The sequence below is a fragment of the Rutidosis leptorrhynchoides genome, chromosome 4 (assembly GCF_046630445.1).
Source record: "Rutidosis leptorrhynchoides isolate AG116_Rl617_1_P2 chromosome 4, CSIRO_AGI_Rlap_v1, whole genome shotgun sequence".
Classification (NCBI taxonomy): Eukaryota; Viridiplantae; Streptophyta; class Magnoliopsida; order Asterales; family Asteraceae; genus Rutidosis; species Rutidosis leptorrhynchoides.
This window is the reverse complement of record NC_092336.1, coordinates 552,200,749-552,219,958: the sequence shown is the minus strand read 5'-3', so window position 1 is coordinate 552,219,958 and position 19,210 is coordinate 552,200,749. Positions and strand designations below refer to the sequence as shown.

The window sequence follows — 19,210 nt, the reverse complement described above, 5'->3', positions numbered from 1 at the left end:
CGAAGAAACTATGACCAAAACGAGATCGGATATCTAAGACTAGTTTAGCTACGAAAATAATTGGAGAAAATTAAATAAATCACATCTTTTTAAAATAACATGATATTTTATATATATGTACTCATAATTTAATTTTATATGGTTCAGGATCACCAGTAAACAATACGAGAAGATTAATCATAAGATCTCATGATTGTACGCAACACGTCATTTGACAACACCGGTACTTTATGTACGCAACACGTCATTTGACAACACCGGTACCGTGGGTCAAGATTAATCTCGACCAATACATATACGATGGGGGTTTTATTTATTTCGTTGGGGGTTTATTAAACACCTAAAAATGAACCATTTAAAATTGAATTACTAACATCGAACTGCTAACTACGGACTAAGGAATTATTAAAAGTATTATAAGTATATATATGTGACGATTGTTTAAAAAGAAAAGGTATTGATATATTATATATGGTTAGGTTTGTGATATCAATCGGAGACCAAGTCAAAATTACATATCTTCAAGACGAAAGTGAGTATATAGTCCCACTTTTAAACTCTAAGTATTTCGGGATGAGAATACATGTATTTTATGTTTTACGTTATGGACACAAGTAACTGAAAAATATATTCTACGTTGAGTTGTACCACTGGCATACTTCCCTGTAGCTTGGTAACTGTTATTTACAGCGGTATTGTAAACGCGAATCCTGTTGATAGATCTATCGGGCCTGACAACCCCAACCGGACTGGACGACCAGTATTCAACGGTTGCACAGTACTTAGTTTTGTGACTACACTTGGTACGGTGTAGTAAGATTTCATAATAAAGGGAATATGCGACGTGATTAAATGTTAAGTATGGTTACCAAGTGCTCAACCACTTAGAATATTTTTATTAAAATGTTTATATATGAAATCTTGTGGTATATATTTATATCGCTGCCGGCATTAAACCTATATCTCACCAACTTTATGTTGACGTTTTAAACATGTCTATTCTCAGGTGATAATTAGAAGCTTCCGCTGCAACATGTTGAATTTAAACAAGATCTTGAGTATGCATATTTGTGTCAAAAATAAAACTGCATATCGGAGGATTTGTAATGTAAAATATGCTAGAAATCGTATTGTTATCATCACATGTAAAGTTTGTAAGTCTAAGATTATCGCTAAACGATAATCATCTTTATTTTATCTAAAGCTTGTATCAAAATAAGAATTATGGTTTGTAATGTAAAATATATGCAGTTGTTCTTTTAAAAGTGTCGCATATAGAGGTCAATACCTCGCAATGAAATCATACGTTATCTAACACGTTCTTATGGTTAAGGACGGGTTATGACAGGAAGCTCTTAATAATCACCTGAGAATAAACATGCTTAAAACGTCAACAAAAATGTTGGTGAGTTATAGGTTTAACCTATATATATCAAATCATAATAATAGACCACAAGATTTCATATTTCAATACACATCCCATACATAGAGATAAAAATCATTCATATGGTGAACACCTGGTAACCGACATTAACAAGATGCATATATAAGAATATCCCCATCATTCCGGGACACCCTTCGGATATGATATAAATTTCGAAGTACTAAAGCATCCGGTACTTTGGATGGGGTTTGTTAGGCCCAATAGATCTATCTTTAGGATTCGCGTCAATTAGGGTGTCTGTTCCCTAATTCTTAGATTACCAGACTTAATAAAAAGGGGCATATTCGATTTCGATAATTCAACCATAGAATGTAGTTTCACGTAGTTGTGTCTATTTTGTAAATCATTTATAAAACCTGCATGTATTCTCATCCCAAAAATATTAGATTTTAAAAGTGGGACTATAACTCACTTTCACAGATTTTTACTTCGTCGGGAAGTAAGACTTGGCCACTGGTTGATTCACGAACCTATAACAATATATACATATATATCAAAGTATGTTCAAAATATATTTACAACACTTTTAATATATTTTGATGTTTTAAGTTTATTAAGTCAGCTGTCCTCGTTAGTAACCTACAACTAGTTGTCCACAGTTAGATGTACAGAAATAAATCGATAAATATTATCTTGAATCAATCCACGACCCAGTGTATACGTATCTCAGTATTGATCACAACTCAAACTATATATATTTTGGAATCAACCTCAACCCTGTATAGCTAACTCCAACATTCACATATAGAGTGTCTATGGTTGTTCCGAAATATATATAGATGTGTCGACATGATAGGTCGAAACATTGTATACGTGTCTATGGTATCTCAAGATTACATAATATACAATACAAGTTGATTAAGTTATGGTTGGAATAGATTTGTTACCAATTTTCACGTAGCTAAAATGAGAAAAATTATCCAATCTTGTTTTACCCATAACTTCTTCATTTTAAATCCGTTTTGAGTGAATCAAATTGCTATGGTTTCATATTGAACTCTATTTTATGAATCTAAACAGAAAAAGTATAGGTTTATAGTCGGAAAAATAAGTTACAAGTCGTTTTTGTAAAGGTAGTCATTTCAGTCGAAAGAACGACGTCTAGATGACCATTTTAGAAAACCTACTTCCACTTTGAGTTTAACCATAATTTTTGGATATAGTTTCATGTTCATAATAAAAATCATTTTCTCAGAATAACAACTTTTAAATCAAAGTTTATCATAGTTTTTAATTAACTAACCCAAAACAGCCCGCGGTGTTACTACGACGGCGTAAATCCGGTTTTACGGTGTTTTTCGTGTTTCCAGATTTTAAATCATTAAGTTAGCATATCATATAGATATATAACATGTGTTTAGTTGATTTTAAAAGTCAAGTTAGAAGGATTAACTTTTGTTTGCGAACAAGTTTAGAATTAACTAAACTATGTTCTAGTGATTACAAGTTTAAACCTTCGAATAAGATAGCTTTATATGTATGAATCGAATGATGTTATGAACATCATTACTACCTTAAGTTCCTTGGATAAACCTACTGGAAAAGAGAAAAATGGATCTAGCTTCAACGGATCCTTGGATGGCTCGAAGTTCTTGAAGCAGAATCATGACACGAAAACAAGTTCAAGTAAGATCATCACTTGAAATAAGATTGTTATAGTTATAGAAATTAAACCAAAGTTTGAATATGATTATTACCTTGTATTAGAATGATAAGCTACTGTAAGAAACAAAGATTTCTTGAGGTTGGATGATCACCTTACAAGATTGGAAGTGAGCTAGCAAACTTGAAAGTATTCTTGATTTTATGAAACTGGAACTTTTGGAATTTATGAAGAACACTTAGAACTTGAAGATAGAACTTGAGAGAGATCAATTAGATGAAGAAAATTGAAGAATGAAAGTGTTTGTAGGTGTTTTTGGTCGTTGGTGTATGGATTAGATATAAAGGATATGTAATTTTGTTTTCATGTAAATAAGTCATGAATGATTACTCATATTTTTGTAATTTTATGAGATATTTCATGCTAGTTGCCAAATGATGGTTCCCACATGTGTTAGGTGACTCACATGGGCTGCTAAGAGCTGATCATTGGAGTGTATATACCAATAGTACATACATCTAAAAGCTATGTATTGTACGAGTACGAATACGGGTGCATACGAGTAGAATTGTTGATGAAACTGAACGAGGATGTAATTGTAAGCATTTTTGTTAAGTAGAAGTATTTTGATAAGTGTATTGAAGTCTTTCAAAAGTGTATAAATACATATTAAAACACTACATGTATATACATTTTAACTGAGTCGTTAAGTCATCGTTAGTCGTTACATGTAAGTGTTGTTTTGAAACCTTTAGGTTAACGATCTTGTTAAATGTTGTTAACCCAATGTTTATAATATCAAATGAGATTTTAAATTATTATATTATCATGATATTATGATATATAATATATCTTAGTATGATATATATACAGTTAAATGTCGTTACAACGATAATCGTTACATATATGTCTCGTTTCGAAATCATTAAGTTAGTAGTCTTATTTTTACATATGTATTTCATTGTTAATACACTTAATAATATATTTACTTATCATTTAACATAATTAACCAAGTGTATCAATATCTTAATATGATTCATATGTACCTAGTAAGACGTTGTTATAACGATAATCGTTATATATATCGTTTTCGAGTTTCTTAAATTAATAGTCTCATTTTTATGTATATAACTTATTGTTAAAATACCTAATGAGATATATACTTATAATTAAATCATGTTAACTATATATATAACCATATATATGTCATCGTATAGTTTTTACAAGTTTTAACGTTCGTGAATCACCGGTCAACTTGGGTGGTCAATTGTCTATATGAAACATATTTCAATTAATCAAGTCTTAACAAGTTTGATTGCTTAACATGTTGGAAACATTTAATCATGTAAATATCAATCTCAATTAATATATATAAACATGGAAAAGTTCGGGTCACTACACCTTCATCGGGAGTTATCTTCAAGGTCAAACCAATAGAGTTAAATAATCCACAAGTCATAACACTCATTTTGATGTTACTTACAACATGTTATTTTGCATGAATTAAAAAGTGACTAACATTGATAAGTCAATACTCAACGAACTGTGTCCATGATCCAATAACAATACCTGTTTAAACTCATCACTGGATCTGTAAATCGACTCACGAGCAGAACCAACTCGTCTAGAAGGCACCAATGTGAAGAAAGGTAAACCACCGAGCATGAAACCATCTAATACAGAAGCTAGTGGAGAAAGGAAAACTTCAACATCTGAAGCACGAGCAAATTGAGCTATCTTTGTATCAAGTTTAGTTGAGACAACAACAGTCCTTGAAAGTTCAGGATCAATCTGCAAATAACTCACGGAAACATTTAACCTTTACAAAAAACAAACATTTTGATTATATATACCAAACATGATCATCTCGTTTATATTAAACTCAATTTTTTAAGTTTTTATAAGAATTTTAATACAAATTAGTTGGCTTTCAACCCGTTTGACCAGTTTCCATTAGACCTCATTATTTTATAATAAATTTACCTATTAACTATATAACAACCCAAATTGACCCATAATTAAAAGAATGAGTTGCAATTTTCATTTTAATTTTGTGGGAATGAACTATTATGACTGGTTGCCAGTTGACCAAGATAGCTATTTCAACCCATTTACATGAAGACCGTCACTTTTGGGTTTTTTTCTTATAAACTTAGCTACAATGAAACAAGTCAAATATGCCAAATGATAAAATTTAAGTATTCAAATACTTACGACCATCTAAATTGTTTTATTATAGATAAATATTACTCTTGTAGTTTTCATATTCAGATTTAATTAATTGCTTATTATTATAATTCTAATGAATATTAGACAAAATAGGGTCAGAAGAAACCCTATCCAAACCATATATTGTCATCTGACCCGTATTAGAAAATTACCGGTGAAACAATCTTGACTTGGGGATCGCCATTGGTAAATGTCTGTTCAGGAATTTTCAGAAGCTGATTGGTTAAGTGCCTATTTTTCATTGCGTATGGTCTTATAAGGCGAGTAAACCATCCCCATGCATGAATCACTTTAATCTTCATGCATTGTTTAACAGCTCCTCCAGTGCAGGAAGTAATTTACTCTGAACATCCACAATGACTGCCTGCCCAAACAAAATTTGTGTTATCCAATAAACAATCGTGGTGGAACAACTCTATTATTCTTAATATGCATACTCAACCCATATTTTGTAGTCATTATATACCTTTGCGAGAGCTGTCTTCCAAGATTGGAACATGTTTTTGCAGTAGCCATTTCTATGCTAACGTGTCTTCAAATGTTAAAATCGCTACAAAATCTTTGCACTTGCAAAAAAAATATGTTAATATTTTGAAAATGTAGCTTATTAGTCATATTTAAAACATAGCTTAATTACAAAGCCTAATGACATGGATCAGAAACTCAGTCATATAGCCGAAATGGACTCGTTCTATTTTCAGGTGCACAACAAAACTATCAGCTTTTTCTCGAACCCATTTTGACCCATTAACAATCATTTAGCAACTTGATAATAGTAAGCTTTTGTATATGTGACAACCCGGAAATTTCCGACCAAATTTAAATTTAATCTTTATATGTTTCCGACACGATAAGCAAAGTCTATAATGTTGAGTCTCGAAAATTTTGAAACTATGTTCATATATTCAATTGATCTTTGACTATGCCCGATGATTCACGAACAATTGTGTGTAAATAAATATACTATTAATACTAATATTAATACTATTAATATATTTAAAAATTATTATATGAAATTTAATTCATATGAATTGTTGTGTTATTATTATAGTCATTATTGTTAATATCATTATTATTATAATTAGTAATTATAATTTTAGCCACTTTGATTAATAATTGGTATTATTATTAGATATTATTATTACTATTATCATTAATAATGATTATTATACATTATTATTATTTGTTTCATTTATATTAGATGTTAATATTTGTATAATTAATATTCGTATGTTTCTTTAAGTATATAATATACAAATACATATATATTTGATATATGATTACATAAATACAGATCTATATATATGTAAATTTATATACATATATAAAAATATAGTTATATATACATATATATATATATATATATATATATATATATAATTATATATATATAAATACAAATACATATATATAAATACTTAAATACCGTATATATATAAATACAGTTAATATACGTAGTTGGTTTCCTATCTTATTCAAACTATTCTTAAAGCTGTTTTATATCTATAAACTAGTACAAATCATCCTCAATTAGTCATATTAAACAACAAATTCTGTTTAAAAATCGTACGATATTATTCTCTGTGATTGAAAGGTTGTCGACCCAATTGATCACTACAAAACAATTATGGATCGATTATGAGTAATATAAACCCTTTCAATTATTCAGACCAATTCAATTATCACTTTTTAAAAACATACTGGACATCAAAGTCCTTAATTGGTACGAATCAGCTATAGATATTATCTGCTCCATTTCTTTTCTTTGTTTTATTACCTAAGTGAAATATTCTGTCAACACAATTTTGTGATAAAGCCAACAATTAACTCGTTAATCAAAACCATATACAACCCAAACCACCATTCGAAAACCTTGTTGTAATCTATTATAAACGCATGGAATACGGCAGGCTCGGTAAGTATCAACCTGGAAGAAACCAACCTACAGGTATACCTCCACTTATACCCGCTATATATCCACACTCTTGACTAGATTACACGAAATAGGTCTTACCTAAATTAACCCATTGTTCGTTACTGTAGCACGCTCGATCTTTTCTATTTAAAACCACCATTTACGTACTATTTTGTTAATCGAATTCAAACCACTCAAGAAGATCACCATTAAGAACCCTCTGTTGTTAACGTTTATGTTCGAGAACTTTAAAATCAAACTCAAACGAAGTATTGCTACGGTCCTTCGACAACAACCATCATCATCTTTGTTAAACACCCTTTTTGTTTTGTCCGACCCATAACCATCACCCTGAGCCACCACCGGAATGCCATCACCGATCACCACCTTAAAACCCTTCATGTTTTCTTTATTCTATCGAACCATCAAACACACATCACCGTGTTTCTTTCTCCTCCTCTTACGGCTGCCAACATCAAACTTCTTCCATCGTGAAACCACCACCTTCACCTTTGAAACCACTACAGCTTAACCACCAAACCCACCACCTTTTAAAAGCCACCAAGAGACCCATAACTATATTTTATTTGGTTCTTTTCTTTCTTCTCGTTGTCTGCTGCTATACGCGTGATTTCAATTTATTGTCGAACGGTTGTTGTTACAGCTGAAGTGGCGTTGAAATTCAGTTTTAAAAGGAAGTGATATACAAGATTAGAAGTGATAAAAGTTGAATGGTGGTAGTCTGCAAACCCTCTACCTTTAAAAACAAATGGCGTTTTTACCAAATCAAACATGTGAGACATTCATATATGGGAAATTTAAAGATAGTGGAGTGGGTGTGGGACTAGAACTAGATGGCCAACAAAATTCATCCTAGTGGACATGATGAAAGGGACACGTTAATACTGCATTTGTGTTTTGTCGAAGCTTTAGGTGAAACCCAACACAACCACGCATATATTTTATATTAGGCTGTTCGAATGAAGACCCCATCCATTATTTTATCTAGTCGACATATTCGTTTGCAAAGTTAAACGTTAAAGAAAGTGGGACGGTTTAAGAACTTGGCCGACAAACTGTAATCAGATAACGAGTTTATATTTATTTATTTTTTTTGTTTAAACTCCTGCTAAAGGTCGAGGGATTCCAGAACCCAAACCCACTTAATATCCGTTGGTTTGGGTTGTTAATAGGCCAAGATCCAATTACTATTCTGTAGGGCCGATACATTCAGTGGACTGCCATACTCTTTTGGGCTTGGAATAGTTGGGCTTGGAATTGAATTGTAGAGTTTACAAATCGAATCTGTTAGACACGATATTGAGGAAGACTATCCGCTGTTGTGTATTTTTTTTAACGCGATCTATGATGATAGTATTATAGTAATATTGATGGTAATGAATAATGAATGATGATGATGCGTGATAACTAAAGATTAGGATTAGGTAGTTAAGTAGATGATGAGATTTGATAGTTTAAGTAAGATAATGATATATGGGTATATCGATTATAATAATGATGTTAGTAATTGTATAGCGAATATGATGATGAAGATAATGTTTGAGATGACGATGAGGTTAAGTGATGTTTGGGATGATTACGATGATGAGCAAAGGATCGTTATGATAATGATAATAAATGAAGTGATTAAGATGATGAAGATACATGAATTGTGATGATGAGGTTATATGGTAAAACGGGTTCGTTTATATGTTAAATAAATAATCGGGTGAATTATAACGAGAAAGTTATAAGTGGTTTGGGAGAAAAATGGTTAAGCGAGGGGTTGCAGGTTCGAGCCCGGGCTATGACAATTTTTTTTTTTTTTGGAAAGCCTTTAAATCCTTTAAGGTATTTTTATTATTACTATTTCTATTTTTATGATTGTATTATAAATATTATTATTCGTATCATATTTATTTTTATTTATTATTATCATCATAAGTATTAGTATTATTATTAGTAGTATTATTATCATTATAAGTATTAATACAAATATTAGTATTACTGTTATTAGTAAAATCATTATTTTTATAGTTATTATTATTAGTATTCATTATCATTAAAAGTTATCATGTTTATTATTATAACTATTATTATTATTATTATTATTATTATTATTATTATTATTATTATTATTATTATTATTATTATTATTATTATTATTATTATTATTATTATTATTATTATTATTATAAAATGAAACAACTTTTATTTATTATTATCAATATTATTTTTATCAAATAACTACTAGTTATATATAAAACCATATGTAGTACATATAACATAATTATATTAATTTTTTTTATAAATACTAATTATGTACCTAATATGTAAAGAATAAAAATAGTTAATTTAGTTATTAAAGAAACATACAAATTACTAACATAACAATTAATAATAAAACATAAACTTGTTCGATTACGATTATATGTGTTAACATATATATATATATATATATATATATATATATATATATATATATATATATATATATATATATATATATATATATATATATATATATATATATATATAAATGATATAGGTTCGTGAATTCGAGGCCAACCCTGCATTTGTTCAATGTCGTCATATGTATTTTTACTACAAAATACAGTATAGTGAGTTTCATTTGCCTTTTTACCCTTTATATTTTTGGGCTGAGAATACATGCGCAATTTTTATAAATGTTTTACGAAATAGACACAAGTAATCGAAACTACATTATATGGTTGAATGATCGAAGCCGAATATGCCCCTTTTTGCTTGGTAGCCTAAGAATTAGGGAACATCACTAATTTTGAGAATTAGTGCACGCCTAATTGACGCGAATCCTAAAGATAGATCTATTGGGCCTAACAAACCCCATCCGTTGTAGCGGATGCTTTAGTACTTCGATGTTGTTTTTATCATGTCCGAAGGATTTCCCGGAATGATAGGGGATATTCTTATATGCATCTCGTTAATGTCGGTTACCAGGTGTTCAATCCATATGGATGATTTTTTGTCTCTATGCATGTGACGTATATTTATGAGTAATGGAAATGAAAATCTTGTGGTCTATTAAAATGATAGAAATGATTATTTATGTTAAACTAATGAACTCACCAACCTTTTGGTTGACACTTTAAAGCATGTTTATTCTTAGGTATTAAAGAAATCTTCCGCTGTGCATTTGCTCATTTTAAAGATATTACTTGGAGTCTTTCATGGCATATTTTGAAGAACGTTGCATTTAAGTCATTGAGTTCATTAAAGATTATTATTATTAAGTAAATTTATAGTTGGATAGTGGATATTATGAAATAGTATGCATGCCTGCCAATTTTCGATGTAAAGAAAGTTTGTATTTTAAAAACGAATGCAATGTTTGTAAAATGTATCATATAGAGGTCAAATACCTTGCGATGTATTCAACTATTGTGAATCGTTTATAATGTATATGAACGGGTCCTTTCAGTATACACTTACAAAAACCAAAGGTAAGAGAGAGAGAGAGAACTCACATCCTAATTCGAGAGAACTAAAGACACCACTTCAATTTGTTTGAACTTATTAATAGTTAACTTCAATTTGTTTGAACATGTTATTGTTACAAGGTAACCTTCAGATGTAAGAGTTCACTCGAGTTACGTTTCAATTTTATACAACTATTTAGCAAAAACGTGTAGAAGTGCCATCCTGACTGGCCTTCCTTGTTTCCCTGAACAATCGAACGTTATTCAGTATCTCTACCAGGCCGATGGATATCAAACATCCTAACAGATTTGTTGTAGCCAATATGTATCCTGCATCGAAAGATGTTCTCAGTGTCCATTTCTCAGGACTAATAAGCTGTATAATAAAGCAAGATATTGACCAACTACGAAAACTAAACGATGATAATCACCACTGGTTACATACTTAAAAGTCATTATAATACCCATAAAGATAATACCCAAACAATATGACAACATTATAGAGAAACAAAAAACTCATCTCACTGTAGATGATATCAGCATTAAAATCTTTTAGATTATTAAAGAGAAAATGTAATCATTCAAAAATATAGCTTGAATAAGTAAAATGTAATCTTTCAGACTATTAATGCTAGAAACTAAATGTTACATAAACATGTAGAATGTTCATAATCAAGAATATGATAGTACCGTTCGTCTGAGTTTAATCAAATTCCGATCTGTGCAACAAACAATGATATTGTTCCAGTTGTGATTATACATTGATCTGCTTCATCACAAAATTTAGGGCAAACACAATCGAACTTGTAACGTTAATCCAGTATCAAGTAATAATTTAGGGCAAACACTGGAACAGATAATAACTGATCAATTATATATGATAGTGATCAAACGACCGATGATTCAAATTAGGGCTTATAATTAATCATATTCCTTGAATTAAACAAATGATCATAATAAATTACACAATAACAAAACCATTAGAACAAAATGAATACAGAGCTTGTTAGCATTATAAATAAAATAAACCTTCATACTCATTCACTTTTTGCTTAAATACATAATCTCATCCAATAAAAATTACAACAAAACCCACTTTGCACCTTTAATAAACAAATGAATCCAAAGATACCAATTTCCACTTCTTATGAAAACCAATACAGACAAAAAGAAACATACCTTAAGGGTGCTCAAACTGTTTAACTTTGGTATATTTACCAAATTCCCATGTTCATCCACTTCCCTTAATGATCCTTTAACAACAATTAGCATTGTTTTTTATATATAATGATAAATGATGATGATCTGATTCTATCGTAAGTAATTGAAACAATACAAACCCTATATTAATCAACTAAAAGAATTAAAATCACCTGCCATCGTCAATCACACTATCGTGGATGGTCACCACAAATCTTTAATCACAACATACAAATTTATACGATTATAGAGAGAAAAGAATGAAAGAAAGAGAGAGTATCAATTCAAAAAGGGACTATGATTTTGAGGGAAAATGAGGTTTGAGCCTGCAAGTATTATGATCCATTGAGGCGACTATGATTTTGAGGCAACTGTGATTGAGACGACTAGGATTTTGGGGAGAAAAGTAGGTTTTTTCTTTAGTTTGAACCGAATGAATGAATGAAATAAATTATGAACAACCCATGTTTTCTATGTGTCATCCCCGTGTTTTTAAATTGTAAGGGTATTTTAGGGGTGAGTTTTTTAAAAATTGATTTATTAGCTAATATTTTTAGTGGATGATTAAGGACCGTTGGATCAAGGGGTATTGTAGTGTAATTTTCTAATCTAATGGTAATTAAGGGAGTTTTGAAAATATTTATTAGCTAATCGGGACTCTCTTTTAATGTATATAGTGATATATGGGCAGCTTCAAACGAGAACCACTAAAAAGGTGAGAACTGCGAGAACTATTTAATTCAATAGTTTTTATGCGTTTAAATGCAACAAATTACATGCAAATGTTAATTAATGCACGTATCATTAACAAACATATGTTCATTAGCTCAAATTAGATGTTAAATTGTTAATTATATGAAACTGTTCACATGTTCGAAAACAAATATGCACATGTGAACGAGAAACTATATATTTAATTATATAGGTAAAATATAAGTGTTTTTCAACTATTTTATGTCCATTCATACTCTTCATCAAAGTTTATGTGTGATTCAATCTAGTTACATGTGAAAATCTTTATAAATCAAAAGTTCTCGCGGTTCTCGCATTTTTTATGGTTATATATATATATATATATATATATATATATATATATATATATATATATATATATATATATATATATATATATATTAGTGAAAGGATCCTGGAAGAACTCTGCATAGCAGAGAACCGAACCATCACCTGTGAACGATGAACATGAATTCCTAACATCAATCAATGGCGTTTTAGATGATGATTCCAACATGAAAGTTGCTTAAAATGTTGCATCTAATGCTCGTCAATCGTCAATTTAAGTTGAAACATCATATAGATTATGAATTTGAGCTATGAAGAAATTGTTGACTTTTTTTCCCAAATCTTTGACTCACGAATTCGAGCTCAAATCTAGGAGTTATAATCTGAAACTTTGCACATAAATTCAAGTGATGAAACCTAATAAATTTGCGTTTTTAATTTTTGCTATAGGTTTGATTTTGAGAGATTCAATTTCTTTACGAAGAACAGAGTGTGCCTGCACCCAAAACAAGCTTAATCTGCCCGCAGATTGACTCAATCTGCCCGCAGATTGACTCCATCTGCACCCAGCTTGACTCGAGCTGCACGCAGTTTGACTCGAGCTGCATGCAGATTGACTAGAGCTGCACGCAGATTGACTCGATCTGCACGCAGATTGACTTCATTTGCACCATGCTTGACTCGATCTGCACGCAGCTTGAATCGAGCTGCAGGCAGATTGACTCAATCTATTTTATGCTTTGTGCTTTCACGAAACTGCGTATTTGTGCATACTGAGCTATATTATGCTCTGAGATCTAATTTAATGATTAATTACTTTCATTAATATCTTACAACGTGCTATTAAGTGTGTGATCACTTAACTTGATCCCCGAATACTTTTACGACCGTTGGTGTCACTTGACGTTTCGAACAAACCGTGTACTGCGTACACGTTTAACTTTTGTCGTAATTGGAATATTATGACCACGAAATATTAATTATTATTTTATAATAATAATTACTCGGGTTTTTGGATGCTTAATTACGCTTAGTAATTTACTTATGCTTACTAGTTAGTCTTGTTGGACTTTCTACCTTGTTGGACCTTAGCCCACCCTACACTAGCTAGTGGACTATTTAATTATCCCAATTTTATGTAACTAGTGACCCATTAATATGTAAGATAAATGCCCATTATTTTGAGGGAACATGCTAGCATTTTTGTCAAGTATTATCCTTAATGTTGTATGAGATCCTAACATAAGCACCAACTTTAGACAACCATTAACCAAAAAGTAAATCTTGTCCCCCCTCCCCCTACCAAAACCTACGGCCCTAATGGCCTCCCCCCACCCTCATTTCCTATAAATACCACCCTTATTCCATCCATTTAACACCTGCTCTCATTTGTATTTCACACACACTTACTCTCTTATTTCCTTTCTAGTCTTTCTCACTCTAAAACTTGTAAGTTTTTGATTTTTCTTCTTCTTCTTCTCCTTTCCTTTTCGTGATCATCATCATTCTTTAAAAGATCAAGCTTTTTAGCTTTGATCTTGATTACATCTTGTAGATTCAAGCATGAATCCTTCAAGAACATGAAAGATTCAAGCTTTCTAGCTTTGAATCTTCACCTACTTTATAGATCTACATCTTTTTAGCTTTAATCTTGTTATTTTGTTGTAAAGATTCAAACTTTTGTTTGTAATCTTCATGTAACTTAAAGATCCAAGCTTTATGCTTCAAGATCTTCAAGAACAACCAAGATGCAAGCTTTCTAGCTTGAATCTTCATATCTTTTGTTGGATCTAAGTTTCCTAACTTATGATCTCATTATTTTGTTATAAAGATCAAAACTTGTGTTTATGGTCTTCATATAACTTAAAGATCTAAGCTTTATGCTTCAAGTTCTTCAAGAACACTAAAGGTTCAAGTTTTCTAGCTTTGTGACCTTAAAACTTGTGTGAAAGGGATCCAAGCTCTCTATCTTAGGGTTCCATCACTTCATTAGACTTAGATTATGTTCATATTTGCTTGATTGAAGTAAAGTTTGTAGCTTTAGTTGTAAATGTAACTTGTAATTGTGTTAAGACTAAGGATATGATGTAACCTTGATTCATCATCCATCTAAGACTCTTAAAAGAGTTGTGTTCTTACTTGGTCTTAACATATTGTGTGTTGATGGTAGAATATTGGTCAAGGTAATGCTAACCCATCAACAAGTTGTACACTTGAAGCTACAAGCATCAAGGATGAGAACCGTGATGAGTATCAAGCACTAAGAACCCCACCGGAGCACCTTGATTACTGTTTTCGGGATCTGATAATACAACCTGGGCTACTGGAAAGTTAGTTTTCAGTTAGTTCGGTTCGAGTAGATGATTTTCCGTTTAGGACTCGTCTTAATCCAAGTTACGGTTTAGGATTTACGGCCCTCCGAAAGTCACTACGCCGTCGTAACGTTGTGCTGAAATTTCTGACCTACTCGCACTTAAACCGTCACCACGGTCAAACGAAGACGAGTTAGGTTCTGAAAATTGGTCAGCGGTTAAGGGACTCATATACGGAGCCATAGCCACTGACTACGCGTCTTTTCGATTTACGTAGAGTTCTTAGCAGCTGACCGAATTCAGCCTATTGTTTCAATCTCTATTCTTGTCAAACTTACTTAGCTTTTATGATGATGAACGATGATGATGATGACACTTAAACTTATTTTATGCACTAATAGAACTTATAAAGACAACCTACTGACCTAGTAACCTTTGATTTAGGTTGACGACCTTTCGGACCGACTTACTACTTGCACACTTTCGTATCGACTTGTATTGCTTATTCACTGTGAGTTATAGCTTCCCTTTTTTACTTATACTATTTTTGGGACTGAGAATACATGCACTTTTTATGTTTTACTTATTTGACACGAGTACTTAAACTTTACATATGTGTCGGTTATATAACGGCATAAACTTTCCCCTTAGCACGGTAACGTTTAACTATTGGTTTTTGAACCGGTAGACGCGAATCTTAGATATGGATCCATAGGGTTTGACATCCCCACTCGGGCTAGTTGCGCTAGCATTTAACGGGTGTTTAATACTTCGAGGACATACGCACTCACCAGGTGTACTTTTAGGGGGTGATATTTATCTTTACGTTAAGTCTAGTTACCATGTGCCCACGGTTAAACATATACTTTTCTTACTACTTTGAAACATTGAAATCTCGTGGTCAACCTTACATTACTGTTACAACTCAAACTATAGCTCACCAACATTATTGTTGACGTTTTTAAGCATGTTTTCTCAGGTGCTTAGAGGCATCTTGCTTCCGCTGTTAGAATTGCTGTCTTGGTGTTATTGATTTGCTGTTAAGGACCTGCTGTGTTAGATCTCTACTGCATTACTTAGAGATGTCTCAATCATGGAACTTTTCTTTTGCATTCATAGTTTATGTTATTTTCAAATAATGACCTTGTAACGACCTTTGTGTCACGTTATCTTTTGAAAACACTATGTCTTTTTATGAACGCGAACTGGTTTTCAAACAGCATATAGTATTTGACCGTGTGAAGATCCTGTTGTTGACGAATCGTACACGATGGTTTTGTACGAGGCATCACATTTGGTATCAGAGCATTGGTTGTAAGGAATTAGGTTGCATTAGTGAGTCTAGACCGGACCAAGTAGGATTCACTAATAGGACTAATCTACAACTTGATTGTTTACTTACTTCTGAGAAACTTACTGCATGCTACTGTTTACTTTTACTGCTATATGATCTTACTGCATGCTACTGTTTACTTTTACTGCTGTATGAACTTGCTGCATGCTACTGTTTCCTTTTACTGCTATGTAAACTTGCTGTATGCTTTTGCTTATTCTCACTACTGCATGCTACTATCTGCTTTTTGCATGATACTTCTGTTCATACTGTTATTACTGCCATGCTATATACTGCTGTAGACGATCTAGATTGTTGTAGTGCCTGATTACGTGCTTGCTTCCTGCCTGCTATTCGCTGTACCGACTTGGAAAACTTACCTTTCATAGATTCAGATGTTTTTTTGAACCCTTTTCCCACACGTGTAACCCTAAGGATTAGTATTGTAATCCACCTGTTACTTCCATCCCACCGTTTCGGAGATTGAAACGTTACTTCACGCAATCTAGGAAGAGTACCTCTCAGATTACACGCCCGCTGAAGTTGATCCTCGGAGGAGGAGATATGTGAGGACTTGTCGGAGTAACCGCACCCCGAGCTCACTCTAATTAGCCACGTACAGGGCATGAACATCAGAAGGTTGTTCAGTTCCCGCAAGTTGACCCGTATCCCGTACGCTTTCATGACCGTCACTTATCTCTTTCGTTCTTCACCACTACTCGACGATCTAACGACACTTCTGGATTTAGGACCCTAACACTCTTAGGCATTGGGGAAGTCGGGAGGACATCTCCTTTCACAAGGTTAGAGTGCCTTCTACTGATGCTCAGCCATACCCAAAGACTTGAGAGTCGCCTCAAAACATATCGTATTACTACTTGCTACATGTACAACTCGACGCGAGACCCAAATTGAATTTCTAGAAAGGAACCTAACGATGTTACCTGAACCCTAACATTTTGAAGAAATTTCAGGACATTTAGGCATTGGTGCATGACCTACGGAACCTACGCACCCACATCGAGAAACCGTGAGATTAACTATGTAGATTTTGTTTTGAGATAGCATAGATAAAGCACCGTTAGATGAAATTGAGTAGAACTGGAAGTGATCACGTTACATTGACCATATGGAGTGATATTGGAATGAACGTATGATTTAGTACAATATAATGACGCCAGGCCAGTGTAATTATATTGAAGTGAATCATGCAGAAGTCCCAATGTTACTATATAAGGAATATGAAGTGATTCAGAGAAAATCTTGGTAGGAACCACTTGAGTATACGCATTATGGTCTATTAGAGGTAGGGAAAGAATAACCACGTAGCCCAGATACTGTACAAGAAGGGCCTTGATTGCAGAAATGATAACCCGAAAATTTGTTATGGATATAGACACTCTGGACACTTAAGGATAAAGTTCTTAAATAGGAAAAACTTTGAACTTACTTACTGTAGAGCAATCGTTATCTCAACTATGGAGACTCGCATGGATCCTGATTTTTAGTTAGGGTACGTTTCAACACGACGTTTTATTGTCTCGGAGTTGTTTAATACTAGAGTGATAGAAACCTTATATCTAAGAACCTTAGTGTTATGACTAATAAGCCATTAACAACCATGAAAGTTAAGTATTCTATAGGACAAGCTAATGGTAAGCTGGCAGAGATAGATGAATGATTTAAGGTAGTACCTTAAAATTAACAGGTGGGTCATTTGGAGATGACCTCATGTCAACAAAACTTGGAAGTTTAAAGTAGTAATGGAAAGGATTAGTTACCTACGCACAAGCGGATGTTATTTGAGGAGAATGATAGAATTTTTAACTGTAGTATAATAAGATTTGGTTGGAATGAACCTTAAGATTAACCTAATACTCATCAAGTTAGGAAGCTTTGATGAAATAGTTTGAATGGACTGGTTTTCAAGGATGAAAGCGAAAGTTATTTATAGTGAGAAGGTCATTCATGTACCTCGCGAGAATGGTGAGCCGTTAATAGTTTACGGGGAGAGAAGTAGCCCGAAGCTGAACCTTATTAGTTGCATGACAACAACCCGAAATCCCACAATGGAAATGGGAAGGAATAACAATGGATTTTATCATGAAGCTACCAAAAACGGTAGGCGGTTAGGACACTATCTGGGTTATCATTGACCATCTCACCAAATCTGCTCACTTTCTAGTCATGAAAGAAACCGATACAATGGATAAACTTACACGACGATACATAAAGGAAATTGTATCCCGTCACTTCGGCGATTCAAATTCAATCTTAAGGACTAGCCTGGAATCTTATTTGATACTCATTCTTACGCGACTCTAAATCCTAACTTATTCTTGTTCGGTGATAATCACAACATTTTCTCTTCTTACGTCAATATTAGTCATACCAGTTCGAAATTTCCAAAATCAATGGGTAGTTAATTCCCATCCTCATACTCTCCCTTTCGTATCTCACTTATAAGCAACAACTTCACACTTAAGCATTTTTGGTCAAAGGACTTATGCCCTACTAATAGTCATCAACCACATTTAAATTCAATAGTTTTTATTACCCCAAATATCACCCGAAATTTTTCAAAAATCTTTTACTCAACCCTCATCAATCTTTTTTCAACTTGTAACCTCCGAAATATGAAAACTTTGTTTGCCAAAAAAAAAAAAATTTCACACACTATTTTACGATACGATCCT

General features: G+C 32.5%; 1 protein-coding gene across 1 annotated transcript in view; it reads right to left on the bottom strand.

The window, feature by feature from the left end:
• LOC139845229 (dynamin-like protein ARC5) overlaps positions 1–12,268 on the bottom strand; it is a 54,194-nt gene extending 41,926 nt beyond the window's left edge. Inside the window, exons 1-5 of the mRNA XM_071835473.1 lie at positions 11,340–12,268; positions 10,869–10,979; positions 5,743–5,835; positions 5,429–5,640; positions 4,449–4,838 (exon numbers count right to left, since the gene is read on the bottom strand). Coding sequence (XP_071691574.1) covers positions 4,551–4,838; positions 5,429–5,578 — 438 coding nt within the window. The 5' untranslated portion in view covers positions 5,579–5,640; positions 5,743–5,835; positions 10,869–10,979; positions 11,340–12,268 and the 3' untranslated portion in view covers positions 4,449–4,550. The remainder of the gene's footprint in view (positions 1–4,448; positions 4,839–5,428; positions 5,641–5,742; positions 5,836–10,868; positions 10,980–11,339) is intronic.
• Positions 12,269–19,210: the final 6,942 nt, after the last annotated feature.